The sequence below is a fragment of the Lactuca sativa genome, chromosome 8 (genome assembly GCF_002870075.4).
Source record: "Lactuca sativa cultivar Salinas chromosome 8, Lsat_Salinas_v11, whole genome shotgun sequence".
Lineage (NCBI taxonomy): Eukaryota > Viridiplantae > Streptophyta > Magnoliopsida > Asterales > Asteraceae > Lactuca > Lactuca sativa.
Genome location: NC_056630.2, coordinates 185,598,934 through 185,614,080, shown reverse-complemented (window position 1 = coordinate 185,614,080; position 15,147 = coordinate 185,598,934). Strand labels below are relative to the sequence as shown.

The 15,147-nt window shown below is 38.9% G+C and overlaps 1 protein-coding gene across 1 annotated transcript; it reads right to left on the bottom strand.

The window, feature by feature from the left end:
* Positions 1-12,828: 12,828 nt before the first annotated feature.
* LOC111911826 (uncharacterized) lies at positions 12,829-14,303 on the bottom strand. The gene is made up of 3 exons (XM_023907570.1): positions 14,238-14,303; positions 13,719-14,168; positions 12,829-13,545 (listed from the first exon to the last, which is right to left on the bottom strand). The coding sequence occupies exons 1-3, from the start codon at positions 14,301-14,303 to the stop codon at positions 12,829-12,831; spliced, it is 1,233 nt and encodes a 410-aa protein (XP_023763338.1).
* Between the last annotated feature and the right edge of the window lie 844 nt (positions 14,304-15,147).

Here is a 15,147-nt window from a genome sequence, read left to right as displayed (position 1 = left end):
TGTGCACACTGAATCCTATGAGTTGGCTTGTGGCTGGCCTCAATCCTTCCTTCCACGTGCTCGGTAGTTATTGGAAGTAGTGTATGTAGATGATATCCACTGAGCTTCCGGTGTCGACGTATACCCGGTGGACAACCACATCCTGGATGGACCTTTGGATGAAGAAGGGGCCATCTGCACTCCACAGTTGGGCTTGGGTCATGCATGGAGAATGTCAGCCCTCGCATTGCCTCTATAATGCCTCGTATGCCTTCCACACGCTCTACTCTCCCCCTTTAATGGTGGCTCGTCAAGATTTCCAATCTATGTTCCGTCTTCCCGGCGGCATCTTTGGGGTTTTCTGCATCGAACTTAGCCCGTAGGCTCTTAGCGATTTCTATCACGTTGTCTTTTAGTTGTTTCTCTTCGATCTCCCTTTTCAGAACTGCGCAATTGACTGTATCATACGTCATGCTTTTGTGATACTCGCAATACCGTGCTTTGGTGCCTTTCGCTATTGATTTCTCATCGGCCGTGTAAATTTCTGTTTGTATTCCTCGTTTATCATCTCTAATGAAGGGCCTGAAACGCCATGGCTGTCGTCTGTCCCGACCCATGAACCTACTACCCCCTCGAGAGTCAGGGTAGATGGTAGGCTGGTGGTTCCGCCTCCCAGCGGAGGCTGTCATGTCATTGATGTATGCTTTCTTCGATGCTTCACCTTCCTCCTGGCGTAGGAAGTAGGGGTGGGAATTATTTGGTTTGGAACCAAAAAACCCGAAAACCAAATTGAACCAAAATCGGTTTCAAACCGAACCATATTCAAATTCGGTTTTTGGTTTAATTTGAGACCAAACCGAATTGTAAATTTGGTTTTTGGTTCGAGTTTTGGTCTCATGAAGTTTAAACCAAATCGAACCGAAAAACCGAATTTCATCAGTCAATTAATTAAAATATATATTTTATATTTTATATTAAATAAAAGTAGTAACTATAAAGTAAAAATCATTTTAACCTATTTACTCTTTAGATCATTTTGTATCAAACTTTAGGTCTTTCAGTTTGCAACTTTAGTTTTCTATGTTAAAAACATTTTAATTTATGTTTGAAATTTTTTTATGATAATATTTGGTTTCCTCGATTTTCAAACCAAATTAGAATTCGGTTTTCGGTTTGGCTTAGAGAATTTGAATTCGATTTGGTTCGGTTTTCGAATTGGACTAAAAAAAACTTCAAACCGAGGAAACCGAAAAACCAAAAAACTGAACCGATTCCTACCCCTAGTAGGAAGCGTTCCACTCGCTCTTTCAGCTCGACCCTCGTCTGGGGTTTTTTACCCATGAGCTTATGGGATTACGAACTTGGTAATAATCCTTAGGTGAATGCTCGTGCAATTAGGCCTTCGTCATGTCATGGGACATCTAGTGTTGCTTTCGTGAACCTGGTAAAGTAGTCCTTGACTGTCTCCCCTTTTCTTTGTTTTCATCCATTGATTGAATGGCAATCACCTTTGTACTTCCGGAGTTGCATGAAGTTTGTTAGGAAGAGGTATTTCAGCTGGCTGAAGTTGCTGATGCTACCCGCACTCAGCGTCTTGAACCATGTTCCTGCGTTGCTCTCCAAGGTAGTAGGAAAATATGTAGACCAGAACTGCCCATCTAGTTTGAGGGACGTCATGGTCCACTCATACATGTCAATGTGGCTGTCTAGCTCGGTAGTTCCATTGTTTGTTTTAAGGTGGGGTAGTTTGGTGGTATTGGGGATTTGATATTCCAGAAGTTCTTTGACAAATGGCGATGTGACGCTTAGCGATAAGCAGTCTTGGGTTGGGATTTGTTGGCTGAAGTGGTATCCCGGCTATTGCATTGCTAGGAATGGTTGTACTAACATGTTGTTATAAGCGGTGAGGTCTGGTGTTGCTGCACCGTATTGGTTAAGCGGTTGTAACGGAGTGGGGAAAGTGTATGACATGGGTATTTGTTGTTGGGCCATGGGTGTTTACTGTTGGGCCAATGGTGTTTGCTATTGGGCCAAGGGTGTTTGCCGGTAAAATGCAAGTGGCGGTGTTGGTATAGTGCCTGCCGTCAGCTGCTGGTGGTTCTGTGGCTGTGATATAACGCCCGTGCCTATTATAGTGTTGGTCGTGTGTAGGTTACTTGCGAAAGGTGTTACGGTTGTCATCTGGGGGTTACGAGGACTAACGGTATTGGAGAAAAAGGGTGGAGAAGTGGGTATGACGTATCGGATAGGTGCGCTGCCGTTTGGTAGTGGTGGGATGGTTATGTGGGTCATGGTGGGTGTTGTTTGGTTCTGAGGTAGGACAGACTGCGCAATTGTAGTGACGGGAGCTGGAAAGTGCATCTGGTGACAGAGTTATCACAAGATACGGTGGCAGACCACCGAAGACGGTACCGCTTCGAGGGACGATGGTGGGCCAACAGATGACAGTGTTTTTTCATGGGTTGGTGGCGGACCACCGAAAGACGGTGACGCCGAAGTGTTGGTTGCCTCCAACAACTCCACCGGGTGTATCAGGCTATGTGGTGGTTCCGATGGTTCACCCGTCGACTTCTTCGTCATGTGCGATTATGAAAAAAGAAGAAAGGGTTTGCGTATCTACTGTCACACAAACGGATGGCGCCAAACGATGTGACCTGGCTCTTAACCACCTGGGCTAAGGATGAACAACATCGGGGTGGAACCTTGGAGGTCACAAAGAAAGAAAAACGGCGGCCGCTCTCCAAGAGGAGGACCCAGAAAGACGCTTCGACGGTCAAGTTAGTATAATGAAAAAACAAGAAAGGATTTGCGTATCTACTGTCACACAAACAGATGGCGCCAAATGATGTGACCTGGTTCTGAACCACCACTACTAGAAAAACAGCCTTTTATGATGCTCAATGCACGTTGTAAAATGCTCAGACGACGCACAAATGCGCGCCAAGAAAGGCCCTGTCATAACGAGAGATGACGCGCTTTCGCACGTCCTCTATAGACGACGCGCATTTACGACGTGCATTTATGACACGCAATGCGTATCAATGAAGCCGTTGTCAAGAAAGGTCATGTCATAAATAAAGATGACACACATTTTTGCGTATCGTAATTTTTTTTTTAAGTATTTATAGATTTACTAATTTTCAAATTAAATTTGCATTTCATGTCTCATAATAGAAAATAAAATACCATATATATAAAAAATATAATACATTGCACAAAAGTTTATGTCATACAAATAATCATTCAAATAGTAGACAAATGGATAAATCTCAAAGGGTTTAAAAATATGTTTGTCTTCTAATAGAACTTATACACAAGAAAGTACTGAATTTGCTATTGAACTTATACACAAGAAGAAGGTGTTTGAATTCAGAAAAGGCCTCAGCAACTGAATTGGCCCCGAAAGCTTGTGGTTTGACTGCAACTGAGATAAGGATATCGTGTTTACTCTTCTTACTAAACAAACTTGACAATCAGATAATATAAAACTAAATTATTATTATGATTAAGCACAAGTGCATTCAAGCTATACATACGAATGGTGATGGTCTTTAATCAGCTGCACATGGAAGCCCACTACCATAAACATAAGTATCAAGATCACTACCATAAATAACTTGCATCCATAAGTTTAACCTTAACCATAAAGATGTAGTACGAAAAACCTGCATCCACCAAGTAGAACCCAAAAGAACTAGAGGCTCAGGAAAGCATATTGGCATATAGTAGAAACAAAGCCCCTCTAATAAGATAAATAAGGAAAAGGTTTGTACCATACATGAAACCCATTCAACAAATGATGGAAAATAAAGATCTTTAAAATCCTCAAGGGGTTGTGAAATTAATGCAAATATCTATTTCACTGCCAACTGATCGCCACTAATCATTCCACTTGTCAATATCTGCAAATAGTATCTATCATGAACACGACGCCATAACATTATCTCAGAAAACAAAATTAAACAATGTTTCGTGTGTTGAACCTTAGAAGCCATCTATAAACCTGCTTCCATTGGCCCAGAGGATGTGTAAATGACAAATGGAACTGTGGCATAATATTAGAAGCAAATCTAGTTAGTGCAAATGTACTATCAGTTATTAGTTTATTACAGCATCCTACATAGTACTTATGTTTATTCAAATTACAACATTGTAACAGTGAAAAATCTACCCAAACACAAAGCTAATATAATAGATTTTCAGGTAGAAAGTATAACCTGGCAGCAGAAGACAACTTTCTATTTAGGCGAAGACCGGAAGTTCATCAAGTATTATTATTAGAAACCTGAGAGAGAGATAAGGAAAATATCTACATCAGCACCACCCAAGAAATAAGAATTATAAAATAGATAAGAGAGTGAAAAAAGAAACAAAGAAAAGCATCAATCAAGGGTACTACATTTCGTTTTGTGAAAACCAGGTTTAAGCATTTCCATCACAATATACCACAACTTCGAGGTAGGTGCAAAATGATGAAATAATAGAATGTGGAAGTAGAATGTCATGATAATGCTTATAAACAGATTTGCTTTCTTAAGAAAAAAGATCTAAAGTATAATGTTGTAATAATAAAAATAAATGACAGTGAGAATGTATGAAAAATCAATAAGCTTTCATATATTTATTAAAACAAAGAATTAGATAATCTTCCTCTCCTGAGTTCTCATTAAACTCAATTGGTTCAAAGTCTTTTCCATTTCCATTTTGTTGTTCTTTGCTCTAGATTTCTGCCACATGTCTAGTTGTCTGATAAAACATTTATTTCTCATCATCTCCCATGGCAGAGAGCAAAGCAAGAAGAACTGTTGAAAGATGGACATTTAGACAAGCACCTGCAACATCCACAACAGCTCCTATAGCTTGTGCATTGAAAGCACTAGAAACCATGTTTCCATCAATATTTAGCATCATATAATTAAAGTGTCTAAGTAAGAAAGAATAAAACTTGAATGACAGGTACATACGAGAAAGGGAGATGAACAAGCTTTGGCAATATATGAGGCAACACAGCTGCTGTTCGGACACTGTCATAATTCCCGGAAGATTTTTAGTATTTGATACTAGTTAAGTGTAAGATACGAGAAAGGGAGATGGTGCTCCACAGATATGGCGACAGAACTTACATGCTTTTGAAAGGATGTGGTATGATAGATTATAAAGAGACAGAATGAGAAGTATGAGGCTAGTGCAACTGAACATGGAACCCCACATCTCCAAGCAACTTGATGTGGTAGTTGTCCAAGAATAGGAGGTTGCAAAGATGTAGGAGAAAATGATACATTCTTTGGCACTTTAGAGAAAACCACTTGATAAGAACCAAAAGAAGATATCACCAATTTAAAATGTATCAATAATGGCACATCTTGATGACACAAGTTTATTTCATTTGAGAACCAATAACAAAAGCATCAAAAGAACACATGTAATAGTTCTAATGGTCCACTCTTTGTAATAAAATCACAAGTTTTTTTTTTTTTATAAATTCGCATTACATCCAACCGGATAAGAATATTGATTCAAATGACATTTCATTCAAATGTAAAAGGCGAGTTATGTGATTCTACAGTCTTCTTACAATAATAATAAAAAAGAAAAAAATTAAAATGATAAATTGTATAAATGATAGAATAAGTTATTTTTAATTATGAAACTAACTAGCAAACCTCCATTGCAGTAAAAGTAATCTAACTTTCATCGAAATCAGAAATAAGACCTCCATTTTCTATATGAGCATCTGAGTTGGCAGTTGTGATTCCTCACAATCAAGAATATATCATAAGAAGGAAAGACACAAGTTGAAAGAGGATTGGATAGTGGTCCTTGTGTAGAGTGACTACAACATAAAGCCCGAGTTTTGCACCAAAAGCATGTTGCCCTAGCTCACGGTATCTATTAAATCTTTTTCCTGGAACCATTTCGTGCATTTCCACTATTTGCCATAGTGTGTAGAGTGTAATCACCCAGGATAGGACTAGTACTGTGATTCCAAAGTCCATGAATCAACCAAATTGTATATTATGAAAGTGGATGTTGTGTGGGGATTTTCATCGAACATGTTATGTGCATCGTTTAAACCAATTTTTTTTTTTACAGAGAAGACTTGAATTGAAGGAAAAGTGATACCATCCGAGTTGAGATAGGGCATAAGGAAGACTGGGGACAACGACACCAACCATGGCGGTGACATTGTGAAAGGTTGAGTACCACCACTTTGCGTTTCTAGAGGACGTCACTGGAAAGAAAAAACCATTTGAGTCTTTTGCACTATCAGGCTCTAATTCCATGATTTTAACAAACTAATTCTCAGGTTTGACTATCAGGAAATCATTTGAAGCTTAATGATGATCTCTTACCTGTTGTAGCAAAGGAGATGCAGGCAGAGTCTCGTTGACGGGCGGCTCGTAGGTCTGCGATGGTGGCGGAGGAGAGATGGGTCCGAGGAGTAGGTGTTGAGGAAAAGATCGTAGAGGAGGGTGGAGGAGCATAGTTTGTTTCCTAAATGTAGAGAGAGAGAGAGAGAGAGCGTGGGAGATGATTGTGGAGTAGAGGTAACTGGCGAGGGATGGTTCAGATTCGGCGTCACGACGAGCTTCGGCTTTGATTTCGTTCCAGACCCAGTCGCATTCGTTTTCTCCGCCATTGACAGCAGTTTGTGGGGACGATGATGACATCGTGTACTGCGATGTGGTGTTCCGATCTTGAACTGACATCTTGAGATGGCGGAGGTGTTTGCTTAGGCACTTCGAACTCTTAAAGCTTATGAGGTTTCATGCTGGTGATGGCGGCTTAGGGCTTGCAAATAGAAGGGAGAGAGAGAGAGAGAGAGAGAGAGAGAGAGAGAGAGAGAGCGGAGGTAGTGGAAGACGAGCTGCTTAAAGGATTATTAGGCTTTTTTGGTAGAGGATTTTAGAATGAGAAGAAGGAGATGCATCAGGCGGGTTAATTTTTTGGGATTTCATTCCCCCAAGAGAACGCGCACACCTTCCTTAAAAAAATATAAAGCGACACATTTACACAACACACTTTTTTATGATAGGTTCCCTCCGTCTTTTTAATTTTTTTGTTGGACACTAATTTTAAGGCATGCACAAATGCGTATCTTCTATCCTTCAAATTTTGCAAAGCTGACATTATTTTTTAGGGCACGCACAAATGCTCGTCCTCTATCAGCGAGTGTCATTGTTTGCACGTCATTAAAGGGTTTTTTTCTAGTAGTGCACCTAGTCTAAGGATTAACAACATCGGGGTGGAACCTGAGAGGTCACAAAGAAAGAAAAACGCCAACCGCTCTCCGAGAGGAGGTCTCGGAAAGACGCTTCGACGGTCAAGTTAGTGAGAGGAATTAGGAGTATGAAGGTGTATGTTCATGGAAAATATGGCTTACCCCTTAAGGCAAGGTGTTGATCCCTTTATACTGGAGATCTTCCTCGGTTCTTACAAGGGACAGGGATTGCGGTTCCGATGGGATCCATCGCTGTTATTAAAGGGTCAGGCTCCATGTTCGTGTCTGGTGTAGCGATTGGTCCAGGCGATATGCTCTGACTGGGCTCTTTGTCTCCTGGAGCCGTTATCCTTGGACTATAGTTGAAGGACGATGCTTGGTGAGCGCGAGAGTCCTACGCGATCGCCCCGTAGGGATCCGAGATCACCGGGATGACCGAGTCGCTAAGCCGGCTCTTTGCTAAGAGCGCCTTGTTGGGGACTCGCTTTTTTCTGGCCTGGTCTGAGGGGCACATCATCAATTATTTTCTGGTCAAGAAAAGAATTATGTGGGGGTTACCTATACAAGAACCGATAACAATGACATAGAAGATTCAGAAATGTATGGTTGATTTGATAGCTTGGATGTTGGGTTAGCAGAATAGGTTAAGGGAAAAGATAAAAGAACCTTCAAAACCTGCAAAATAAGTCCAAGGGTAAAAATTTCATATCCGTCTTTAATTCATAAGATAACCTGAGTACTACATCCCAACAATTTAAATATATGTTGCATCTTGAACTTGTCCAAATGTCATAGTTTTTACAACTTTAAACACAAATTTCCTACAAAAAAATATAATTTAGGTATTCTTACATTTAATTATCCACAATGATGTAAGTAAATCGCGAATTTCACTATTCAGAAACCTGCTAACAGAAAAAAGTAAGCTTTGGCATATCTGTAATGAAGATCAACCAAAGATACATGCATCCTGTTATTATGAAAAAAGAGTTTTATACAGTAGGAATAAAACAACCTTTTTGATTTTCTTTGATTTTTGGTATCTTCAAACTTTGAATTTCTTCAGTATTTTTGATCTTTTGATCTTCAAACTTTGACTGCTCCAAAATTTTTACAACTTTTCATGTAATTTTCTCTCTTTTTTTAACATGTAACTCACTTTTTTTTCACTCAGTACCTACACGCTTAAGCAAGGGCGCTCCACTTCAACTCTTATTGGTTAAGGCATTAGTCTTATGTGCAATGACTACATAAGCTTTCCTGGATACATTTCATGTTTAAGCTGCTAAACATATTGCATCCCTCAAACTAAGTGAGATTGTGTTTTGTCCTATTATTTCACAAGAATAAAGGGGGCCACAAATGCATTATAACATATATCGGCTCAACTAAACATTTGGGTCCTCATAAAATCATCAAATACAATACTAGCATGGAATCCTAATTGCTTTACCAAAATTTTCTAAAGAGTAAATTACACGAATGGTCCCTAAGGTTTAGGTAATTTGCGCGTTTGGTCCCTAACTTATTTTTTTAACTCTGAAGGTCCCTACTGTTTGTTTTTGTCACGCGCTTGGTCCCTACTATTTGTTTTTATTATGCGTTTGGTCCCTGTCTTACCAAAAAAGACTATTATTTAAATAGGGAAAAATAATGGGGTAGGTAAGGTAAGGTGAGGGAGATGAGGTTGAGGGTGTGTTTATTTAAATAAATTAAAAAATCAATGGCAAAATAGTCTTTTTAGGTAATACAGGGACCAAACGCGTGACAAAAATAAATAGCAGTGACCTTCCGAGTTAAAAAAATAAGTTAGGGACCAAACGTGCAAATTACCCCAAACCATGGGGACCATTCGTGTAATTTACTCTTTTCTAAATTAATTCCTAGCAATTTCTTATGCAAATTTTTTTAAAATTAAGCCTAAATTAAGATTCTAATTTAACTAGTATAACCAACCCCCTACCCCACACTTAATTCATGTAATGTCCCCATTGCATGTTATGCATGAAAAAGAAAAACACAAAAACTAAAGAGGGAATTGGATCAAACTCCCATGGGATAGTAGTCGCGAGGTTGATCTTCTTCATCAAAAGCTCCATCTTCAATTGACTTTAGACATGGGAACAACTCATCGATGTCTAGGGCGTCAAATCTCGTGTGGCTGACAACTCTAAAAATGTAGGAAAGACTCTCGGAAATGCTCGGAAAATTATCTTCAAAGTGCAGCCAATTATCGTGTATAATAGCATCAAATTATCACCTTGAGGTGCCAAATAAATAGCAACTCGTAGAGTAGGTAATCTGACTCGGCGAGTTGAGTTGCGAAAAGGCAGCAATCGTGAATTTATACTGCGACTTGTCGAGTCGATAGATGTACTCGGTGAGTCAGTCGCTGGGTGAAAAAAAATTATTTTCTGCTCTAGGTCTGTTTGATGTAATCTAACCACTTCAAAATTATATTAATTCTAATATTCATCTCTAGTAATTAGAATCTTTGAATACTCCTCACGACTGGACTCGATACTCAGACTTCATTTCCTCTCGCCTGGACTCAGATTGCTTACTAAATCACTCACGAGACCCTTTTCGCATGCTTCCCCTTTCATCCAAATTTATGAAAAGACACTAAAGCAAACCATGATAAAATAAACTACTAAAATCCTAAATTACTAAAAGTTCCAACAAACAACCAAAACAAATAAAAACAAATTGTTCAACACAAATAAAAATAAAACTTCAATCTTCATCCTCGTCCTCGTCATCTTCATCATCTCCTTGAGCTTTGTTTCCTCCCACTCCACTTCTCATTGCATTCATCCTCTCTTCCCAGGTCATAATGTAAGGATAAGGACCCTCGTCTATGTGGTTGATATGGAAGTGGTTAAAAAGGCGGATGTTGGACTCGTTGAAATTCACACCCTGGGCTATATCATCTTGGAATCTTCTCAACTCTAAATTTTACCAATCCATTGCACATCTTCATCAACCGGAATCACTGGTGGTTCTTCTTGGGATCCTCTTTCATGTCTCCTTACCCATCGACCCGGCTCCTCGGGTCCTACAACCACATCATCATGAGGGATAGCATAGGTCCTGTTTCCAAAATCTTCAATTATCCTAGCCCTCCTATAAAGCATAATGCTAAAAGGAAGAGTCTGGACCAATGTCATGAAATTCCATGCACCCCTTTCCATCAACCCGTAAGAATGAGCTAGGCGGGTTAAAAACATCCTGTCATTTATTTTTGAAGTCTTCCTATCTTTGACCGCCTCCTCGCTCAAATATGCAGTCATGCAAAATGGAATGTTGCAAAAGGTGTTGGGTTTAATGATCCTCCATAAATAAAAAAACATCAAGGTTAGGAACCTTATCATCATCTTTTCTCATGTTTATGGTGCTTAAAATAAGGAGATGAGTGGATGATCGGATGCTCCCCTCTTGAGCCGACTTGGGGATATAAACTTTGTTGGCAATGGTGTTCCACCAACTTGAGCCCGTAACACCTTCCGGGAATGTTTTATGACAATGCTCCAAGAAGGTACCAAATGTAGCTGTGTGGACCAATTGTTAGTCATAAATTCACAACCCCCAAGCTAATTCCACCATAGAACAATGGCGGACCTGTTTCCCAAGACAAAAAGTAATATTCCCAGGGTTATAGTAGTCATTCCCACCCCAGAAAGTAATTATGGAGAAAAATTCCCAACACAATTCTTGATAAACTGGCTCCTGCATTCTAAACACTCGACTCCATCCATCACATGAGATGGACACCCCATTATGCATAAAATTCTTGATTAAATATGGGGCCAACTCTTCTTCATAGTGCATCTCCCCCAGCCATTCCCAATTTATTGCATTGGGCACATAAATATCTTTTTTTCTGATTTCCGCAAGCTTCTTCTTCAACTTCGTCATAGTGGATTTGGACTCGATTCGTGGAAAATTCAACCAAGGATGATCCCCTTGGCTTCCTTGTGAGCTTTGACCCTGGAAAAACATGTTCCTGCACACATAATACAACAACCAAACTAGAAAAACACATAAACCATTAAGCAAGTAAAAATTTTGGGTTCCAGCAGGTGTGACTCGGCGAGTTCATGCAAAGACTCGCCGAGTCCGATGAAATGTGCGAGTCGCATAACGGGTCTGGTCGAATGGTCCGTAAAAATTGAAAATTTCTGCAAGATGTCTAATAATCAGTTTCTCATCAAAAACAGGTGAAAAACATGTTTCTCGCCGAGTCCCTAGAATTTCAAATCTTTTCAAAAACAGGTTTCTACCTAATTAACACCTCTAATTTTCTAAAAATTGAAGCTTTAACACAAATAGAGAATAAAAATCATACCTTGTTTGGAGACTTTTAAGAAAATTGAAGAAAATTGGTGAAATGTGATGACAACTTGAGAGAAAGAGAAGGCACGTCGAGTATTTGCGGCTGGTTGAATGAGAGTTGTGTTTACCATTTAGGGTTAAAACCCTAATTTACAGAAGGGTAAAAATATATAATATTTTTCAGTAAAGTAAATGGACTCGTTGAGTCATGGTCCGACTCGGCGAGTCTGGTCGCGTTTTTTGAGAATCTCTGAATTTCGAGTAGACTCGTCGAGTAAGTCACCCAACTCCCCGAGTCACTCGTTATTTTTGAAAAATTTCATCATTTTTTCATTCCTTCTTAAAAATATATTCAACACACCCCACACTCATACCATGCTTGCCCTAAACCAGTCATTTTGTACAATTAAGAGGACGAAGATAGATAAATCCTAAAAACAAAAAATAAAACTAAAGAGAAAGGTAAAAGAAAGCAAACTCTAGTGACGAGTTACCTCCCGTTAAGTGCTTCTTTTTTAGGAGTCGTTAGCTGGACTACTTCCCGCTCTACGTTTCTTTGTTGTCCTTCATCGGGAATTCATGCTTAGTCTTTTGTTGTTTATACTTTATTTTGTAAGCGTGTATCTTTCTCTTATATGCCCGTCACAATTCTTCTTTCCTTTTCGTTATGGCATCTTCTTCAATTTCACATTTGATCTTTTTCCGAACCTTCTTCTTCTTTACCCCATGCTTATGACCCATCGTTCCCATTCCTCTGGTTCCTTTTTCGCTTCCTTTATCAATCATTATTTCATCATCACTTGAGGTCACAGATTTTATCCCATCTTGATCACATACTAAAGAATCTGGTGGTTCAAAAGCGAACACTTCATTCATTTGATTGTAGTTGTCTTTGTCTCTTGATTAGCCATGTGTGACTCAATGGGTGAGTTATTCATGTCATTAATCCAAGCCTTTGCATTCTCCTTTTCTCCCAAGCTTGCCTTCTTGTCAAGTTGAATTGCTTCATCTTTTTTCATTATCGTGTCAAGGTAAGCCAATTGTGCATTTTGGAAGTCACAAAAATTTTCAACAATTTCACTCTATTCTATTGGACTTTCCAAAGGATCAAGACTAGTGTGCATGTCAAGGCCAAAAAGGGAACTTGTAAGTAGTAGGACAAGAATTTCATTAGAATTGAAATTTTCGATTGGACTCGTCGAGTCAGTCGATGTTACTCGGCGAGTCGATGAGTTTTCCATGATTTTTATTATTTATTTTGAATCAGCTTCCTCTAGCATCTTATCTATCTTCTATAAATCTCTTTCAGCATCAAAATTTTCTTTAGAAGACAATAGAAATTGATTTCGATTTTCTTCTTGTAAAAGCGCAAGCTCTCTTTCTAGCACTTCATCATCCAAATCTATTGAGAAAACTTTATCTTCTTTTGTCTCTTCATGCTTTTTCTCTTGTTTAGCTTTAAACACCACCGAATCATTCCCCACCCTTAGTGTTAATGTGGATTCGCACACATCGACTAATGCACAAGCAGTATTCAAAAATGGTCTCCCCAGAATGATTGGAACTTTAGGGTCTTCTTCCATGTCAAGCACTACAAAATCCACAGGGAACAAATATTTATCGACTTTGATGAGAAGATCTTCACACATTCCTTTTGCATGTATTATTGTCTTATCGGCTAGATGGATTGTCATTTGAGTCGGCTTTGGCTCTGTCAAGTTTAGTTTTTTGAAGAAGGAATATGGCATAAGATTTATGCTTGCTCCCGAATCGGTCAACACATGCGTGACAATTATGTTCCCAAATTGACAAGGAATCGAGATGCTTCCCGGATCACCCCTCTTTTCTGGTAGCTCATTCAATACTAGTTCAACTACTTTTGCCATATATTTTCTAGATGCAAATAGACTCTCAACAAGCTTGCATATTGTTTGAAGTATCGTTTCAGTAAACGGTAGATTCACTTGAAGGGCCTTTATATGCTCCATAAACTTCCTATACTCTTCAACCTGATCATCAGGTTTGGCTGGACTCAGAAATCACAATGGTGGCCGGTAAGGCTTTAAAGAACAAGTAATTTTGTCATCAGGACTTGGACTCATCGAGTCCTTACTGGGACTCGACGAGTCGAGTCGGGTTTTGCTGAGTTCGAGTCTTCTGTCTCTTTTGTTTGTATCTTTACAGAGGTCTTCTGTTCAGGGGTCATAGGAGTGAAAAATCTCTCAGAATAAGTTGTTATAGAATTCAAATGATCCATTCTACGATTCTTTTCGGTATTACTTGGAAGTTCACCCGGTTGTCTTTGATTGATTTGTTGGGCCAGCTGCCCTAGCTGCTTTTCAATGTTATGAATGAATGCTTTCTGATTCCTTATTATTTTTCTTTGCTCTTGTATTGCAGCATCGGTATCATTGTGTATCTTCTCGAATGCAAATACAAATTTAGTGAGCATTTCTTTCAAATTTGGTTTCCTTTCTTGCACCGGCTCCTCCTTTTGGTAAAAACCCTTTGCTTTTTTATTATACTTTTCTTCCTTGGCCTTTTTGTACTCATCATATGGTAGCCATTCTTTCTTTGGTTTTCTCCAATCATTATCAAATCTATCACCGCTTGAATAGTATACTTGAGCTTTCTAGTTCCCATTCTCATCAAAATCACAATCTTTAGTAAGATGGGGTCCGTTACAATTTTCACATCCCACCCGTATAGCATGGATTGTTTGATCCATCTTAGTCATTCTCCTATCCATGTTTTGCAACATCGCCATCATTGCCGACATATATTATGAAACTGATGGGTTTTGGTCATAAGAACATCCTATGTGCTCACACAAACCCTAATGCTTGGATCTAGGTTTCTCTATTGTACATGCAAGTTATCCAAGACTATAAACCCTAATTTTTAGCATTCAAGTAATCATATTAACATGAGAATAGGTTTAAGATCATACCTTGATTGTTATGTAGCAATAACAATCCGAAATCTCCTTGTATGACTTTAGAAAGCTTAGAGTCACAAATGTCACTTCTCTAATGGTTCACAAACACCATAAGCAAGAGGATGAAGAGGAGAGAGGATGGAGGCTGCCCAAAACGTGTTCTAACCCTAAAAGAAGTCTTCCCCATGTTTTTGGGTCATAAGGGGTCTTTATATAATGAGGCTATTAGGGTTATCTAACAAGGAAACCCTAATTTGGATGCTTAATCCCTAACCAACCCATAGACTCCTTTAATTAAGGCCTTGGACGATTTCCTTATGGGCTTCCCCATAGAATTCGTCCACTTCTTAATTTAAGACAATCCATAGCCCAAATTGCAATTATCTTATAATTACAATTCCAGTCCCTTAAGTTTAATTAATCTCTTTTAGTCACAAAACTAATTACTAATTAATTCTTGACTAATATTAATTAAACAATATGATTTCTCCTTTAATATATTATTCTCATAATATATTAATAAATCATATTTAATCCTTTCTCTCCATAATTCATCCTATCAAGTTGCTTTGGTGAAGGCAACCCAAAAGGACCATGCACCATCGGGTCAAGTACATACCAAAATAGTTATGGACTTAGACACTAATCCAACAGTCTCCCACTTGGATAAGTC

Coding starts and splice junctions, on each gene's coding strand:
- LOC111911826 (XM_023907570.1), bottom strand. CDS start 14,303: ATGGCGATGTTGCAAAACATGGATAGGAGAATGACTAAGATGGATCAA. Junction 14,169..14,237: donor AAACAATCCATGCTATACGG/GTGGGATGTGAA, acceptor AATGGGAACTAG/AAAGCTCAAGTATACTATTC. Junction 13,546..13,718: donor CCCCTGAACAGAAGACCTCT/GTAAAGATACAA, acceptor CCTGATGATCAG/GTTGAAGAGTATAGGAAGTT.